At 44.8% G+C, this 20,849-nt stretch overlaps 1 protein-coding gene across 1 annotated transcript in view; it reads right to left on the bottom strand.

Annotated features, from left to right (window-relative positions):
• gbe1a (glucan (1,4-alpha-), branching enzyme 1a) overlaps nt 1-20,849 on the bottom strand; it is a 174,717-nt gene that overhangs the window by 56,910 nt on the left and 96,958 nt on the right. Inside the window, exons 8-10 of the mRNA XM_042311035.1 lie at nt 15,463-15,578; nt 14,254-14,381; nt 11,110-11,208 (exon numbers count right to left, since the gene is read on the bottom strand). Coding sequence (XP_042166969.1) covers nt 11,110-11,208; nt 14,254-14,381; nt 15,463-15,578 — 343 coding nt within the window. The remainder of the gene's footprint in view (nt 1-11,109; nt 11,209-14,253; nt 14,382-15,462; nt 15,579-20,849) is intronic.

The following is a 20,849-nucleotide window of genomic DNA, read 5'->3' as shown; positions in this document are numbered from 1 at the left end:
ATCTATATGGGACCATCTATATGGGACCATCTGTCTATATGACCATCTATATGGGACCATCTGTAGACCATCTATATGGGACCATCTGTAGACCATCTATATGGGACCATCTATATGGGACCATCTATATCCATCTATATGGGACCATCTATATGGGACCATCTGTATGGGACCATCTATATGGGACCATCTGTAGACCATCTATATGGGACCATCTGTAGACCATCTATATGGGACCATCTGTAGACATCTATATGGGACCATCTGTAGACCATCTATATGGGACCATCTATATGGGACCATCTGAAGACCATCTATATGGGACCATCTGAGACCATCTATATGGGACCATCTATAGACCATCTATATGGGACCATCTGTAGACCATCTATATGGGACCATCTATATGGGACCATCTGTATGGGACCATCTTGGGACCATCTGTAGAGCATCTATATGGGACCATCTATAGAGCATCTATATGGGACCATCTGTAGAGCATCTATATGGGACCATCTATATGACCATCTATATGGGACCATCTGTAGACCATCTATATGGGACCATCTATATGGGACCATCTGTATGGGACCATCTATATGGGACCATCTGTAGAGCATCTATATGGGACCATCTGTAGAGCATCTATATGGGACCATCTGTAGACCATCTCTATGGGACCATCTATATGGGACCATCTATCTATATGGGACCATCTGTAGACCATCTATATGGGACCATCTATAGAGCATCTATATGGGACCATCTGTAGACCATCTATATGGGACCATCTATATGGGGACCATCTATATGGGACCATCTGTAGACCATCTATATGGGACCATCTGTATGGGACCATCTATATGGGACCATCTATATGGGACCATCTGTAGACCATCTATATGGGACCATCTATATGGGACCATCTCATCTATATGGGACCATCTGTAGACCATCTATATGGGACCATCTATATGGGACCATCTGACCATCTATATGGGACCATCTGTAGAGCATCTATATGGGACCATCTGTATCTATATGGGACCATCTATATGGGACCATCTGAGACCATCTATATGGGACCATCTGTAGAGCATCTATATGGGACCATCTGTAGACATCTATATGGGACCATCTGTAGAGCATCTATATGGGACCATCTATATGGGACCATCTATATGGACCATCTATATGGACCATCTATATGGGACCATCTATATGGGACCATCTGTATGGGACCATCTATATGGGACCATCTGTAGACCATCTATATGGGACCATCTGTAGAGCATCTATATGGGACCATCTGTAGACATCTATATGGGACCATCTGTAGACATCTATATGGGACCATCTATATGGGACCATCTATATGGGACCATCTATATGGGACCATCTATATGGGACCATCTATATATATGGGACCATCTGTAGACCATCTAAATGGGACCATCTGTGGACCATCTATATGGGACCATCTATATGGGACCATCTGTAGAACATCTATATGGGACCATCTGTAGACCATCTATATGGAACCATCTAGACCATCTATATGGGACCATCTGTAGAGCATCTATATGGGACCATCTATATGGGACCATCTGTAGACCATCTATATGGGACCATCTGTATGGGACCATCTATATGGGACCATCTGTATGGGACCATCTATATGGGACCATCTATATGGGACCATCTATATGGGACCATCTATATGGGACCATCTATATGGGACCATCTATATGGGACCATCTATATGGGACCATCTATATCTATATGAGACCATCTATATGGGACCATCTGTAGACATCTATATGGGACCATCTGTAGACCATCTATATGGGACCATCTATATGGGACCTATCTGCATCTATATGGGACCATCTGTAGACCATCTATATGGGACCATCTATATGGGACCATCTGAAGACCATCTATATGGGTAGACCATCTATATGGGACCATCTATATGGGACCATCTGTATCTATATGGGACCATCTATAGAGCATCTATATGGGACCATCTGTAGAGCCATCTATATGGGACCATCTATATGGGACCATCTATATGGGACCATCTATATGGGACCATCTGTAGACCATCTATATGGGACCATCTGTGGACCATCTATATGGGACCATGTATATGGGACCATCTGTAGAACATCTATATGGGACCATCTATATGGAACCAAATGTAGACCATCTATATCGGACCATCTGTAGAGCATCTATATGGGACCCTCTGTAGAGCATCTATATGGGAACATCTATATGGGACCATCTGTAGAGCATCTATATGGGACCATCTATATGGGACCATCTTTATGGGACCATCTGTAGAGCATCTATATGGGACCATCTATATGAGACCATCTATATGAGACCATCTATATGAGACCATCTATATGGGACCATCTATATGGGACCATCTGTAGACCATCTATATGGGACCATCTGTATGGGACCATCTGTATGGGACCATCTGCATGGGACCATCTGTGGGACCATCTGTATGGGACCATCTGTATGGGACCATCTGTATGGGACCATCTGTAATCTATATGGGACCATCTGTAGAGCATCTATATGGGACCTATCATCTATATGGGACCATCTGTATCTATATGGGACCATCTATATGGGACCATCTGTAGACCATCTATATGGGACCATCTATATGGGACCATCTATATGGGACCATCTATATGGGACCATCTATATGGGACCATCTGTAGAGACCATCTATATGGGACCATCTGTATGGACCATCTATATGGGACCATGTATATCCATCTGTAGACCATCTATATGGGACCATCTATATGGATCCATATGTAGACCATCTATATGGACCATCTGTAGAGCATCTATATGGGACCATCTGTAGAGCATCTATATGGGACCATCTATATGGGACCATCTGTAGAGCATCTATATGGGACCATCTATATGGGACCATCTATATGGGACCATCTATATGGGACCATCTGTAGAGCATCTATATGGACCATCTATATGAGACCATCTATATGGGACCATCTATATGGGACCATCTATATGGGACCATCTGTATGGGACCATCTATATATGAGGCCATCTGTATGGGACCATCTGTATGGGACCATCTATATGGGACCATCTGTATGGGGCATCTATATGGGACCATCTGTATGGGACCATCTGTAGAGCATCTATATGGACCATCTGTAGACCATCTATATGGGACCATCTATATGGGACCATCTGTAGAGCATCTATATGGGACCATCTGTAGAGCATCTATATGGGACCATCTGTAGAGCATCTATATGGGACCATCTGTAGAGCATCTATATGGGACCATCTGTAGAGCATCTATATGGGACATCTATAGAGCATCTAAATGGGACCATCTGTGGACCATCTATATGGGACCATCTATATGGGACCATCTATATCGGACCATCTATCTATATGGGACCATCTGTAGAGCATCTATATGGGACCATCTATATGGGACCATCTGTAGAGCATCTATATGGGACCATCTATATGGGACCATCTATGACCATCTATATGGGACCATCTGTAGAGGACCATCTATATGGGACCATCTATATGAGACCATCTATATGAGACCATCTATATGGGACCATCTATATGAGACCATCTATATGAGACCATCTATATGGGGCCATCTGTAGACCATCCGTATGAGACCATCTGTATGGGACCATCTGTATGGGACCATCTGCATGGGGACTGTCTATATGGGACCATCTGGGGGACATCTATATGGGACCATCTGTAGAGCATCTATATGGGACCATCTGTAGGGACCATCTGTATGGGACCATCTATATGGGACCATCTGAAGACCATCTATATGGGACCATCTATAGAGCATCTATATGGGACCATCTGTAGACCATCTATATGGGACCATCTGTATGGGACCATGTAGAGCATCTATATGGGACATCTATCTATATGGGACCATCTGTAGAGCATCTATATGGGACCATCTATATGGGACCATCTGTAGACCATCTATATGGGACCATCTATATGGGACCATCTGTATGACCATCTATATGGGACCATCTATATGGGACCATCTATATGGGACCATCTGTAGACCATCTAAATGGGACCATCTGTAGGACCATCTATCCATCTATATGGGACCATCTGTAGACCATCTATATGGGACCATCTATATGGGACCATCTATATGAGACCATCTATATGGGACCATCTGTAGAGCATCTATATGGGACCATCTGTAGAGCATCTATATGGGACCATCTGTAGAGCATCTATATGGGACCATCTATATGGGACCATCTGTAGAGCATCTATATGGGACCATCTATATGGGACCATCTATATGGGACCATCTATATGGGACCATCTATATGGGACAATCTATATGGGACCATCTGTAGAGATCATCTGGGACCATCTATATGGGACCATCTATATGGGACCATCTATATGAGACCATCTATATGAGACCATCTATATGAGACCATCTATATGAGACCATCTATATGAGACCATCTATATGGGACCATCTATATGGGACCATCTGTAGACCATCCGTATGAGACCATCTGTATGGGACCATCTGCATGGGACAATCTGTATGGGGCAATCTGTGTGGGGCAATCTGCATGGTACAATCTGTATGGGACCATCTGTAGAGCATCTATATGGGACCATCTGTAGACCATCTGTATGGGACCATCTATATGCGACCATCTGAAGACCATCTATATGGGCCCATCTATAGAGCATCTATATGGGACCATCTATATGGGACCATCTGTAGACCATCTATATGGGACCATCTATATGGGACCATCTGTATGGGACCATCTGTAGACATCTATATGGACATCTATCTATATGGGACCATCTGTAGAGCATCTATATGGGACCATCTATATGGGACCATCTATATGGGACCATCTATATGGGACCATCTATATGGGACCATCTGTAGACCATCTATATGGGACCATCTATATGGGACCATCTATATGGGACCATCTGTAGACCATCTAAATGGGACCATCTGTGGACCATCTATATGGGACCATCTATATGGGACCATCTGTAGACCATCTATATGGGACCATCTATATGGAACCATCTGTAGACCATCTATATGGGACCATCTGTAGAGCATCTATATGGGACCATCTGTAGAGCATCTATATGGGACATCTATATGGGACCATCTGTAGAGCATCTATATGGGACCATCTATATGGGACCATCTTTATGGGACCATCTATATTGGACCATCTGTAGAGCATCTATATGGGACCATCTATATGAGACCATCTATATGAGGACCATCTATATGGGACCATCTGTAGACCATCTATATGGGACCATCTGCATGGGACCATCTGCATGGGGCAATCTGTACGGGGCAATCTGCATGGTACAATCTGTATGGGACCATCTGTAGAGCATCTATATGGGACCATCTGTAGACCATCTAAATGGGACCATCTGTATGGGACCACCTGTAGAGCATCTATATGGGATCATCTATAGAGCATCTATATGGGACCATCTGTAGAGCATCTATATGGGACCATCTATATGGGGCCATCTGTAGACCATCTATATGGGACCATCTATATGGGACCATCTGTAGACCATCTATATGGGACCATCTATATGGGACAATCTATATGGGACCATCTGTAGACCATCTAAATGGGACCATCTGTGGACCATCTATATGGGACCATGTATATGGGACCATCTGTAGAACATCTATATGGGACCATCTGTAGACCATCTATATGGGACCATCTATATGGAACCATATGTAGACCATCTATATCGGACCATCTGTAGAGCATCTATATGGGACCATCTGTAGAGCATCTATATGGGAACATCTATATGGGACCATCTATATGGGACCATCTGTAGAGCATCTATATGGGACCATCTGTAGAGCATCTATATGGGACCATCTATATGGGCCATCTGTAGACCATCTATATGGGACCATCTGTAGACCATCTATGGGACCATCTATATGGGACAATCTATATGGGACCATCTGTGGACCATCTATATGGGACCATCTATATGGGACCATCTGTAGACCATCTATATGGGACCATCTATATGGAACCATATGTAGACCATCTATATGGGACCATCTGTAGAGCATCTATATGGGACCATCTGTAGAGCATCTATATGGGACCATCTATATGGGACCATCTGTCTATATGGGACCATCTATATGGGACCATCTGTGGGACCATCTTTATGGGACCATCTGTAGACCATCTATATGGGACCATCTATGTGGACCATCTATATGGGACCATCTATATGGGACCATCTATATGGGACCATCTGGACCATCTGTAGACCATCCATATGGGCCATCTGTATGGGACCATCTGTATGGGACCATCTGCATGGGACAATCTGTATGGGACCATCTGTATGGTCTATATGTATGGGACCATCTGTAGACCATCTATATGGACCATCTGTAGAGCATCTATATGGGACCTATAGAGCATCTATATGGGACCATCTGTAGAGACCATCTATATGGGACCATCTATATGGGACCATCTATATGGGACATCTATATGGGACATCTATATGGGACAATCTATATGGGACAATCTATATGGGACCATCTGTAGACCATCTAAATGGGACCATCTGTGGACCATCTATATGGGACCATCTATATGGAACCATATGTAGACCATCTATATCGGACCATCTGTAGAGCATCTATATGGGAACATCTATATGGGACCATCTGTAGAGCATCTATATGGGACCATCTATATGGGACCATCTTTATGGGACCATCTGTAGAGCATCTATATGGGACCATCTATATGAGACCATCTATATGGGACCATCTATATGGGACCATCTATATGGGACCATCTGTAGACCATCCATATGAGACCATCTGTATGGGACCATCTGCATGGGGCAATCTGTATGGGGCAATCTGCATGGGGCAATCTGCATGGGGCAATCTGCATGGTACAATCTGTATGGGACCATCTGTAGAGCATCTATATGGGACCATCTGTAGACCATCTATATGGGACCATCTATATGCGACCATCTGAAGACCATCTATATGGTACCATCTGTAGACCATCTATATGGGACCATCTATATGGGACCATCTGTAGAGCATCTATATGGGATCATCTATAGAGCATCTATATGGGACCATCTGTAGAGCATCTATATGGGACCATCTATATGGGACCATCTATATGGGACCATCTATATGGGACCATCTATATGGGACCATCTGACCATCTATATGGGACCATCTATATGGGACCATCTATATGGAACCATCTGTAGACCATCTATATGGGACCATCTGTAGACCATCTATATGGGACCATCTGTAGACCATCTATATGGGAATCTATATGGGACATCATATATGGGACCATCTGGGACCATCTGTAGAGCATCTATATGGGACCATCTATATGGGACCATCTATATGGGACCATCTGTAGACCATCTATATGGGACCATCTATATGAGACCATCTATATGAGACCATCTATATGGGACCATCTATATGAGACCATCTATATGGGACCATCTATAGGGACCATCTATATGGGACCATCTGTAGACCATCTGTATGAGACCATCTGTATGGGACCATCTGCATGGGGCAATCTGTATGGGGCAATCTGCATGGTACAATCTGTATGGGACCATCTGTAGAGCATCTATATGGGACCATCTGTAGACCATCTGTATGGGACCATCTATATGCGACCATCTGAAGACCATCTATATGGGCCCATCTATAGAGCATCTATATGGGACCATCTGTAGACCATCTATATGGGACCATCTGTATGGGACCACCTGTAGAGCATCTATATGGGATCATCTACAGAGCATCTATATGGGACCATCTGTAGAGCATCTATATGGGACCATCTATATGGCGCCATCTGTAGACCATCTATATGGGACCATCTATATGGGACCATCTGTAGACCATCTATATGGGACCATCTATATGGGACAATCTATATGGGACAATCTATATGGGACCATCTGTAGACCATCTAAATGGGACCATCTGTGGACCATCTATATGGGACCATGTATATGGGACCATCTGTAGACCATCTATATGGGACCATCTATATGGAACCATATGTAGACCATCTATATCGGACCATCTGTAGAGCATCTATATGGGACCATCTGTAGAGCATCTATATGGGACCATCTGTAGAGCATCTATATGGGACCATCTATATGGGACCATCTATCTATATGGGACCATGGGACCATCTGTAGAGCATCTATATGGGACCATCTATATGGGACCATCTATATGGGACCATCTATATGGGACCATCTATATGGGACCATCTGTAGAGCATCTATATGGGACCATCTATATGGGACCATCTTTATGGGACCATCTGTAGAGCATCTATATGGGACCATCTATATGAGACCATCTATATGGGACCATCTATATGAGACCATCTATATGAGACCATCTATATGAGACCATCTATATGGGACCATCTATATGGGACCATCTGTAGACCATCCGTATGAGACCATCTGTATGGGACCATCTGCATGGGGCAATCTGTATGGGGCAATCTGCATGGTACAATCTGTATGGGACCATCTGTAGAGCATCTATATGGGACCATCTGTAGACCATCTGTATGGGACCATCTATATGCGACCATCTGAAGACCATCTATATGGGCCCATCTATAGAGCATCTATATGGGACCATCTGTAGACCATCTATATGGGACCATCTATATGGGACCATCTGTATGGGACCACCTGTAGAGCATCTATATGGGATCATCTACAGAGCATCTATATGGGACCATCTGTAGAGCATCTATATGGGACCATCTATATGGCACCATCTGTAGACCATCTATATGGGACCATCTATATGGGACCATCTGTAGACCATATGGGACCATCTATATGGGACAATCTATATGGGACCATCTGTAGACCATCTAAATGGGACCATCTGTGGACCATCTATATGGGACCATGTATATGGGACCATCTGTAGACCATCTATATGGGACCATCTATATGGAACCATATGTAGACCATCTATATCGGACCATCTGTAGAGCATCTATATGGGACCATCTGTAGAGCATCTATATGGGAACATCTATATGGGACCATCTGTAGAGCATCTATATGGGACCATCTATATGGGACCATCTTTATGGGACCATCTGTAGAGCATCTATATGGGACCATCTGTATGAGACCATCTATATGGGACCATCTATATGGGACCATCTATCTATCTGGGACCATCTGTAGACCATCCATACCATCTGTATGGGACCATCTGTATGGGACCATCTGTATGGGACCATCTATATGGGACCATCTGGGCAATCTGTACGGGGCAATCTGCATGGTACAATCTGTATGGGACCATCTGTAGAGCATCTATATGGGACCATCTGTAGACCATCTAAATGGGACCATCTGTATGGGACCACCTGTAGAGCATCTATATGGGATCATCTATAGAGCATCTATATGGGACCATCTATATGGGACCATCTATATGGGACCATCTATATGGGACCATCTATATGGGACAATCTATATGGGACAATCTATATGGGACAATCTATATGGGACAATCTATATGGGACAATCTATATGGGACAATCTATATGGGACCATCTGTAGACCATCTAAATGGGACCATCTGTGGACCATCTATATGGGACCATGTATATGGGACCATCTGTAGAACATCTATATGGGACCATCTGTAGACCATCTATATGGGACCATCTATATGGGACATCTATATCTATAACCATCTATATGGGACATCTATATGGGACGGACCATCTGTAGAGCATCTATATGGGACCATCTGTAGAGCATCTATATGGGAACATCTATATGGGACCATCTGTAGAGCATCTATATGGGACCATCTTTATGGGACCATCTGTAGAGCATCTATATGGGACCATCTGTAGAGCATCTATATGGGACCATCTATATGGGGCCATCTGTAGACCATCCATATGAGGCCATCTGCATGGGACAATCTGTATGGGGCAATCTGCATGGCGCAATCTGTATGGGGCCATCTGTAGAGCATCTATATGGGACCATCTGTAGACCATCTAAATGGGACCATCTGTGGACCATCTATATGGGACCATGTATATGGGACCATCTGTAGACCATCTATATGGGACCATCTGTAGACCATCTGTATGGGACCATCTGTATGGGACCATATGTAGACCATCTATATCGGACCATCTGTAGAGCATCTATATGGGACCATCTATATGAGACCATCTATATCGGACCATCTGTAGAGCATCTATATCGGACCATCTGTAGAACATCCATATGGGACCATCTATATGGGACCATCTTTATGGGACCATCTATATGGGACCATCTATATGGGACCATCTGTAGAGCATCTATATGGGACCATCTATATGGGACCATCTATATGGGACCATCTATATGGGACCATCTGTAGACCATCCATATGGGACCATCTGTATGGGACCATCTGTATGGTACCATCTGCATGGGACAATCTATATGGGACCATCTGAATGGGACAATCTGTATGGGACCATCTGTAGGGCATCTATATGGGACCATCTATATAGGACCATCTGTAGAGCACCTATATGGGACCATCTATATGAGACCATCTGTATGGGACCATCTATATGAGACCATCTATATGGGACCACCTGTAGACCATCTATATGGGACCACCTGTAGACCATCTATATGGGACCACCTGTAGACCATCTATATGGGACCACCTGTAGACCATCTATATGGGACCACCTGTAGACCATCTATATGGGACCATCTATATGGGACCATCTGTAGACCATCTGTATGGGACCATGTGTATGGGACCATGTGTATGGGCCAATACAACCAGCCATGAAGATTAGTGTGTCTGGGCCAGATAACAGGTTGCTAGAGACAGAGTCATTCAGCTTCATGACTGAATTGATTGATCTCACACTCAATATCACACACCTGGATCCACTTGTCAGGTACAGCCATGTTGAGTCTGTAGTCAAAGCCAAGTCCTCCATTCTTCACTGGTTTACACAACCCTGGCATTCCTGATACATCCTAGAGGAAGTCAGAGAGAAAGAAAGACAGAGACAGTCAAAATGCAAGCTGAGATCTACCGCTCAGATTTGATTTTAAGATTACTTAAATAACGGAAGCCTAAGCAACATTAACCAATTAAAAAACAGTTGTGGATCAATGAGGTTTGTACAGTAAGCTAGAGGCCCAATATATTATCACTGCATACGGGCTATGCTTGAACTGCTCTGCCAATGCATTGTGGGAACACTTCACATTCCTGGCGCAAAGGGCCGCCCTACAGCTGATTAGTACCTACCGCCAACAGGGCAGCCCTACAGCTGATTAGTACCTACCGCCAACAGGGCAGCCCTACAGCTGAAAGCACCTACCGCCAACAGGGCAGCCCTACAGCTGATTAGTACCTACCGTCAACAGGGCAGCCCTACAGCTGATTAACACCTACCGCCAACAGGGCAGCCCTACAGCTGAAAGCACCTACCGCCAACAGGGCAGCCCTACAGCTGATTAGCACCTACCGCCAACAGGGCAGCCCTACAGCTGATTAGTACCTACCGCCAACAGGGCAGCCCTACAGCTGATTAACACCTACCGCCAACAGGGCAGCCCTACAGCTGATTAACACCTACCGCCAACAGGGCAGCCCTACAGCTGATTAGTACCTACCGCCAACAGGGCAGCCCTACAGCTGATTAACACCTACCGCCAACAGGGCCGCCCTACAGCTGAAAGCACCTACCGCCAACAGGGCAGCCCTACAGCTGATTAGCACCTACCGCCAACAGGGCAGCCCTACAGCTGATTAACACCTACCGCCAACAGGGCAGCCCTACAGCTGAAAGCACCTACCGCCAACAGGGCAGCCCTACAGCTGAAAGCACCTACCGCCAACAGGGCAGCCCTACAGCTGAAAGCACCTACCGCCAACAGGGCAGCCCTACAGCTGAAAGCACCTACCGCCAACAGGGCAGCCCTACAGCTGAAAGCACCTACCGCCAACAGGGCAGCCCTACAGCTGATTAGCACCTACCGCCAACAGGGCAGCCCTACAGCTGAAAGCACCTACCCCAACACAGCCCTACAGCTGAAAGCACCTACCGCCAACAGGGCAGCCCTACAGCTGATTAGCACCTACCGCCAACAGGGCAGCCCTACAGCTGAAAGCACCTACCGCCAACAGGGAAGCCCTACAGCTGAAAGCACCTACCGCCAACATGGCAGCCCTACAGCTGAAAGCACCTACCGCCAACAGGGCAGCCCTACAGCTGAAAGCACCTACCGCCAACAGGGCCGCCCTACAGCTGAAAGCACCTACCGCCAACAGGGCAGCCCTACAGCTGAAAGCACCTACCGCCAACAGGGCAGCCCTACAGCTGAAAAGCACCTACCGCCAACAGGGCAGCCCTACAGCTGAAAGCACCTACCGCCAACAGGGCCGCCCTACAGCTGAAAGCACCTACCGCCAACAGGGCAGCCCTACAGCTGATTAGCACCTACCGCCAACAGGGCAGCCCTACAGCTGATTAGCACCTACCGCCAACAGGGCAGCCCTACAGCTGAAAGCACCTACCGCCAACAGGGCAGCCCTACAGCTGATTAGCACCTACCGCCAACAGGGCAGCCCTACAGCTGAAAGCACCTACCGCCAACAGGGCAGCCCTACAGCTGATTAGCACCTACCGCCAACAGGGCAGCCCTACAGCTGAAAGCACCTACCGCCAACAGGGCAGCCCTACAGCTGAAAGCACCTACCGCCAACAGGGCAGCCCTACAGCTGATTAGCACCTACCGCCAATAGGGCAGCCCTACAGCTGATTAGCACCTACCGCCAACAGGGCCACCCTACAGCTGACTAACACCTACCGCCAACAGGGCCACCCTACAGCTAACTAACACCTACCGCCAACAGGGCAGCCCTACAGCTGATTAGCACCTACCGCCAACAGGGCCACCCTACAGCTGACTAACACCTACCGCCAACAGGACAGCCCTACAGCTGATTAGCACCTACCGCCAACAGGACAGCCCTACAGCTGATTAGCACCTACCGCCAACAGGGCAGCCCTACAGCTGATTAGCACCTACCGCCAACAGGACAGCCCTACAGCTGATTAGCACCTACCGCCAACAGGGCCACCCTACAGCTGATTAGCACCTACCGCCAACAGGGCAGCCCTACAGCTGATTAGCACCTACCGCCAACAGGGCAGCCCTACAGCTGATTAGCACCTACCGCCAACAGGACAAGACCAATACAAACAAAAAGGGAACTCAAGGCTTTATTGTTTTTTTAAAGTTGTTTTTTCTGCGATCGACAATAAATGCCTTGGTTGGTGACCACTGATCTAGACGGAAGTATATCCTCTCTGGACGGAAGTGTATTATCTCTGATTCTCTAGACAGAAGTGTATCCTCTCTGGACGGACGTGTATCCTCTCTGGACGGACGTGTATCATCTCTGGACGGACGTGTATCATCTCTGGACGGACGTGTATCATCTCTGGACGGACGTGTATCATCTCTGGACGGACGTGTATCATCTCTGGACGGACGTGTATCATCTCTGGACGGACGTGTATCATCTCTGGACGGACGTGTATCATCTCTGGACGGACGCGTATCATCTCTGGACGGACGCGTATCATCTCTGGACGGACGCGTATCATCTCTGGACGGACGTGTATCATCTCTGGACGGACGCGTATCATCTCTGGACGGACGCGTATCATCTCTGGACGGACGCGTATCATCTCTGGACGGAAGTGTATCATCTCTGGACGGAAGTGTATCATCTCTGGACAGAAGTGTATCATCTCTGGACAGAAGTGTATTATCTCTGGACAGAAGTGTATTATCTCTGGACAGAAGTGTATTATCTCTGATTCTCTAAACCTCTAGTGTGAAAGTGTGATTAGATGATGTCTTATAACGCAGATTAGACCCATATGGCAGAGTGGAACCACGAGGTGGGCAGAGCATGTGAAGGATGTATTTTAGATCTGAGAGAATGAGATGAGAAGACGCCAGAATGATCTGATAGGTCCTAGATTAGGTGTGTGACATTACCTCTGCGATGGTAATGCAGTCAGGGTAGAGTGTGTGTAGGATGTGGTTGGAAAGCATCAGATGTATGATCGAGTCCTCATCAACCTGCATCCCAAAGTACTCACTGTAACCACCAGAGAAAGACATGGCTGTGGAGAGGACAGAGAGAGAGAGGGAAAGAGGACAGAGAGAGAGAGAGAGGGAAGAGAGGGAAAGAGGACAGAGAGAGGGAAGAGAGGGAAAGAGGACAGAGAGAGGGAAGAGAGGGAAAGAGGACAGAGAGAGGGAAGAGAGGGAAAGGGGACAGAGAGAGAGAGAGGGAAAGGGGACAGAGAGAGAGAGAGAGAGAGGGGACAGAGAGAGAGAGAGAGAAGAGGGGACAGAGAGAGAGAGAGAGAGAGAGAGAGAGAGAGAGAGAGAGAGAGAGGGAAAGAGGACAGAGAGAGGGAAGAGAGGGAAAGAGGACAGAGGGGGAAAGAGGACAGAGAGGGAAAGAGGACAGAGAGGGAAAGAGGACAGAGAGAGGGAAGAGAGGGAAAGAGGACAGAGAGAGAGAGGGAAGAGAGGGAAAGAGGACAGAGAGGGAAGAGAGGGAAAGAGGACAGAGAGAGGGAAGAGAGGGAAAGAGGACAGAGAGAGGGAAGAGAGGGAAAGAGGACAGAGGACAGAGAGAGGAAGAAAGAGGGAAAGAGGACAGAGACAGAGAGGGAAGAGAGGGAAAGAGGACAGAGAGAGGGAAAGAGGACAGAGAGAGAGAAGAGAGAACAGAGAGAGAGGACAGAGAGAGAAAGAGAGGGAGAGAGGAGGACAGAGAGCGAGAGGATGAACAAAAGAGAGAGAGAGAGAGGAGAGAGAGAGAGAGGACAGAGAGAGATAGAGGACAGAGAGAGAGAGAGAGAGAGAGAGAGAGAGAGAGAGAGAGAGAGGACAGAGAGAGGGGGAAAGAGGACAGAGAGCAAGAGAGGACAGAGAGAGCGAGAGGACAGAGAGCTCAGTTTAGTTCAGACAGATTCTCACTTGTATTCACTTGGAACGCCAAGGTCTCAAACATTACTCACCACCTCCAGTATCTCACTCTCCCGCCTACTCTATCTTTTCATCTCTTTATATTGAGAGGTACATAACTGTGTGAGTGTCTACTGAGAGTTGCATAACTCAAAAGCCTGTCTGGTTTGAACAGCGATATGATGTGGAGAAAGACACATGCACGCACTAACACACACATCTCACCGATGCCGTGGTGGTGGTAGAGCATGGATGAGACACCATCGAACCTGAAGCCATCGAATCGATACTCCTCCATCCACCATCTGAGATTAGACAGCAGGAACCTCAACACCTCCCAACTACAGAGAGAGAGAGAGAGAGAGAGAGAGAGAGAGAGAGAGGGAGAGAGAGATATGCTATTTGGCCCTAAACCGAGAGTACACAGCGGCAGAATACTTGACCACTGTGACTGACCCAAACTTAAGGAAAGCTTTGACTATGTACAGACTCAGTGAGCATAGCCTTGCTATTGAGAAAGGCCGCCGTAGGCAGACATGGCTCTCAAGAGAAGACAGGCTATGTGCTCACTGCCCACAAAATGAGGTGGAAACTGAGCTGCACTTCCTAACCACCTGCCCAATGTATGACCATATTAGAGAGACATATTTCCCTCAGATTACACAGATCCACAAAGAATTTGAAAACAAACCCAATTTTGATGAACTCCCATATCTACTGGGTGAAATTCCACAGTGTGCCGTCACAGCAGCAATATTTGTGACCTGTTGCCACAAGAAAAGGGCAACCAGTGAAGAACAAACACCATTGTAAATACAACCCATATTTATGCTTATTTATTTTCCCTTTCGTACATCATCACTACATACATACATACATACATACAGACATACAGACATACAGACATACATACATACAGACATACAGACATACATACAGACATACATACATACATACATACATACATACATACATACATACATACATACATACATACATACATACAGACATACAGACATACAGACATACATACATACAGACATACAGACATACATACAGACATACATATTGACATTTCAAACTTAACTCTTTTGGAACTTCTGTGAGTGAAATATTTATCTTTTATTATCTACTTCACCCCCCCCCCTCTTCCCCCCCTCCTCTCCCCTGTAAATATTCCCCAGGTCGTTGCTGTAAATGAGAACGTGTTCTCACTCAACTTCCCTGGTAAAATAAATACAAATAAACCATGTTGACATATGTTTGCCAATAAACCCAGACACCGAGAGAGGTATATATCAAAAACACTTGACAAACACTTGACATCAACAACACTTCTGTGTTTACAGTACTTAAGATGTCTCTAACATGATATATATAATCAAATTGGTTAGTCGATGTAATTGAGGTAATATGTGCATGTAGGTAGTTATTAAAGTGACTATACATAGATAATAACAGAGATTAGCAGCAGCGTTCCGGGGGACAATGCAAATAGTCTGGTGGCCATTTAACTAGATGTTCAGGAGTCTTATGGCTTTGGGGGTAGAAGCTGTTTAGAAGACTCTTGGACCTAGACTTGACGCTCCGGTACCGCTTGCCGTGCAGTAGCAGAGAGAACAGTCTATGACTAGAGTGGCTGGAGTCTTTGACAATTCTTAGGGACTTCCTCTGACATCGCCTGGTATAGAGGTCCTGGATGGCAGGGAGCTTAGCCCCAGTGATGTACTGGGCCGTTCACACTACCCTCTGTAGTGCCTTGTGGTCGGAGGCCGAGCAGTTGCCAGGCCAGGCAGTGATGATGGTGTAGCTGTAAAACCTTTTGAGGATCGCAGGACCCATGCCAAATCTTTCCAGACTCCTGGGGGGGAATAGATTTTGTGTGCTTGGACCATGTTAGTTTGTTGGTGATGTGGACACCAAGGAATTTGAAGATCTCAACCTGCTCCACTGCAGCCCCGTCGATGAGAATGGGGGCGTGCTCTGTCCTCTTTTCCTGTAGTTCACAATCATCTCCTTTGCTTTGATCACATTGAGGGAGAGGTTGTTGTCCTGGCACCACACGGCCAGTATAATACTAACGTGCTATATAATACTACTACTAACATGCTATATAATACTACTACTACTAACATCCTATATAATACTACTAAAGTGCAATATAATACTACTAATGTGGTATATAATACTACTAACGTGGTATATAATACTACTAACGTGCTATATAATACTACTAACGTGGTATATAATACTACTAACGTGGTATATAATACTACTAACGTGGTATATAATACTACTAACGTGGTATATAATACTACTAACGTGGTATATAATACTACTAACGTGGTATATAATACTACTAACGTGGTATATAATACTACTAACGTGGTATATAATACTACTAACGTGCTATATAATACTACTGTGGTATATAGTACTAACGTGTTATATAATACTACGAACGTGGTATATAATACTACTAACATGCTATATACTACTAATGTGGTATATAGTACTAATGTGGTATATAGTACTAACATGCTATATAATACTACTAATGTGGTCTATAATACTACTAATGTGGTCTATAATACTACTAATGTGGTCTATAATACTACTAATGTGGTATATAATACTACTAATGTGGTATATAATACTACTAATGTGGTATATAATACTACTAATGTGGTATATAATACTACTAATGTGGTGTATAATACTACTAATGTGGTATATAATACTAACGTGGTATATAATACTAACGTGGTATATAATACTAATGTGGTATATAATACTAACATGTTATATAATACTACTAATGTGGTATATAATACCAACGTGTTATATAATACTACTAATGTGGTATATAATACTACTAATGTGGTATATAATACCAACATGTAATATAATACTACTAATGTGGTATATAATACTACTAATGTGGTATATAATACTACTAATGTGGTATATAATACTACTAATGTGGTATATAATACTACTAATGTGGTATATAATACTACTAATGTGGTATATAATACTACTAATGTGGTATATAATACTACTAATGTGGTATATAATACTACTAATGTGGTATATAATACTACTAATGTGGTATATAATACTACTAATGTGGTATATAATACTACTAATGTGGTATATAATACTACTAATGTGGTATATAATACTAACATGTTATATAATACCAACATGTTATATAATACTACTAATGTGGTATATAATACTACTAATGTGGTATATAATACTACTAATGTGGTATATAATACTAACATGGTATATAATACCAACATGTAATATAATACTACTAATGTGGTATATAATACTACTAATGTGGTATATAATACTAACATGTTATATAATACTACTAATGTGGTATATAATACTAACATGTTATATAATACCAACATGTTATATAATACTACTAATGTGGTATATAATACTAACATGTTATATAATACTACTAATGTGGTATATAATACTAACATGTTATATAATACTACTAATGTGGTATATAATACTACTAACATGCTATATAATAATATTAACTAAAGAGGCTTTATGTGCCTCTGTTAATTAGAGTACCATATGAAACCGTAATGGGGGTTGGGGGTCTCATTTTCCATGGTGCCCCGAGGACAAGATACTAGATACAACTACAGTTATATTACATTATAGAACACAAAACATCACAGGTATCATTAAAAGTCAATTAAAACAATTGCACACCTCAGTGAACTCATTTATCCTCAGCGTTTTAAGCTTCCCCAGCGGAACCAGGGAATCCAAATGGAATACATTTTGGAAGTGATTCCAAAAATCGTTAGCAAAATGACGCCCAAAATAGTTTATTTTTCAGGGTTTGAAATATATATATATATTTTTTACCAGGAGTCAGTTAGTAATAATCAAAATGTCTGCGTGTTAGTTTGAGAAGCAAGAATTAGAATAACATACATTTTTAAAAAAGTCTAAACTTCTGACATTTACATGAATCAAGGTTGCATTATCCAGAATTTCATATAATCATACCGCCGAGCTCTCATCCAGGGACACTATTACCTTTCCAATGTTACTCAGGATCCAAGCTCCTGTTCAGGACGTCCTCTTTTTAGAAACTGCGGGGTCGCTCCCAAAACTGATGGATGTAGTCAATAAAAATCCAACGCTTTTTCAGAGCAGAGTCCTGATTTCATCCAAGAGACCTGTGCATACAGCCCGGGAGAAGCGATCAATCCCAGGACCGTGTGTTGTGATAGGGCCAGCAAAAACAATCCCCTCGTGTGATAGGGCCAGCAAAAACAATCCCCTCCTGTGATAGGGCCAGGAAAAACAATCCCCTCCTGTGATAGGGCCAGCAAAAACAATCCCCTCCTGTGATAGGGCCAGCAAAAACAATCCCCTCGTGTGATAGGGCCAGCAAAAACAATCCCCTCCTGTGATAGGGCCAGCAAAAACAATCCCCTCGTGTGATAGGGCCAGCAAAAACAATCCCCTCGTGTGATAGGGCCAGCAAAAACAATCCCCTCCTGTGATAGGGCCAGCAAAAACAATCCCCTCGTGTGATAGGGCCAGCAAAAACAATCCCCTCGTGTGATAGGGCCAGCAAAAACAATCCCCTCGTGTGATAGGGCCAGCAAAAACAATCCCCTCGTGTGATAGGGCCAGCAAAAACAATCCCCTCGTGTGATAGGGCCAGCAAAAACAATCCCCTCGTGTGATAGGGCCAGCAAAAACAATCCCCTCGTGTGATAGGGCCAGCAAAAACAATCCCCTCGTGTGATAGGGCCAGCAAAAACAATCCCCTCGTGTGATAGGGCCAGCAAAAACAATCCCCTCGTGTGATAGGGCCAGCAAAAACAATCCCCTCCTGTGATAGGGCCAGCAAAAACAATCCCCTCCTGTGATAGGGCCAGCAAAAACAATCCCCTCGTGTGATAGGGCCAGCAAAAACAATCCCCTCCTGTGATAGGGCCAGCAAAAACAATCCCCTCGTGTGATAGGGCCAGCAAAAACAATCCCCTCGTGTGATAGGGCCAGCAAAAACAATCCCCCTCGTGTGATAGGGCCAGCAAAAACAATCCCCTCCTGTGATAGGGCCAGCAAAAACAATCCCCTCCTGTGATAGGGCCAGCAAAAACAATCCCCTCCTGTGATAGGGCCAGCAAAAACAATCCCCTCGTGTGATAGGGCCAGCAAAAACAATCCCCTCGTGTGATAGGGCCAGCAAAAACAATCCCCTCGTGTGATAGGGCCAGCAAAAACAATCCCCTCGTGTGATAGGGCCAGCAAAAACAATCCCCTCGTGTGATAGGGCCAGCAAAAACAATCCCCTCGTGTGATAGGGCCAGCAAAAACAATCCCCTCGTGTGATAGGGCCAGGAAAACAATCCCCTCCTGTGATAGGTAGTGTGGCCTCCTGTGGGGTAGTGTGGCCTCCTGTGGGGTAGTGTGGCCTCCTGTGGGGTAGTGTGGCCTCCTGTGGGGTAGTGTGGCCTCCTGTGGGGTAGTGTGGCCTCCTGTGGGGTAGTGTGGCCTCCTGTGGGGTAGTGTGGCCTCCTGTGGGGTAGTGTGGCCTCCTGTGGGGTAGTGTGGCC

Source organism: Oncorhynchus tshawytscha, linkage group LG33 (genome assembly GCF_018296145.1).
Source record: "Oncorhynchus tshawytscha isolate Ot180627B linkage group LG33, Otsh_v2.0, whole genome shotgun sequence".
Classification (NCBI taxonomy): domain Eukaryota; kingdom Metazoa; phylum Chordata; class Actinopteri; order Salmoniformes; family Salmonidae; genus Oncorhynchus; species Oncorhynchus tshawytscha.
Note: the sequence above shows the minus strand (reverse complement) of the source record. Positions and strands in the feature narration are given on the sequence as shown.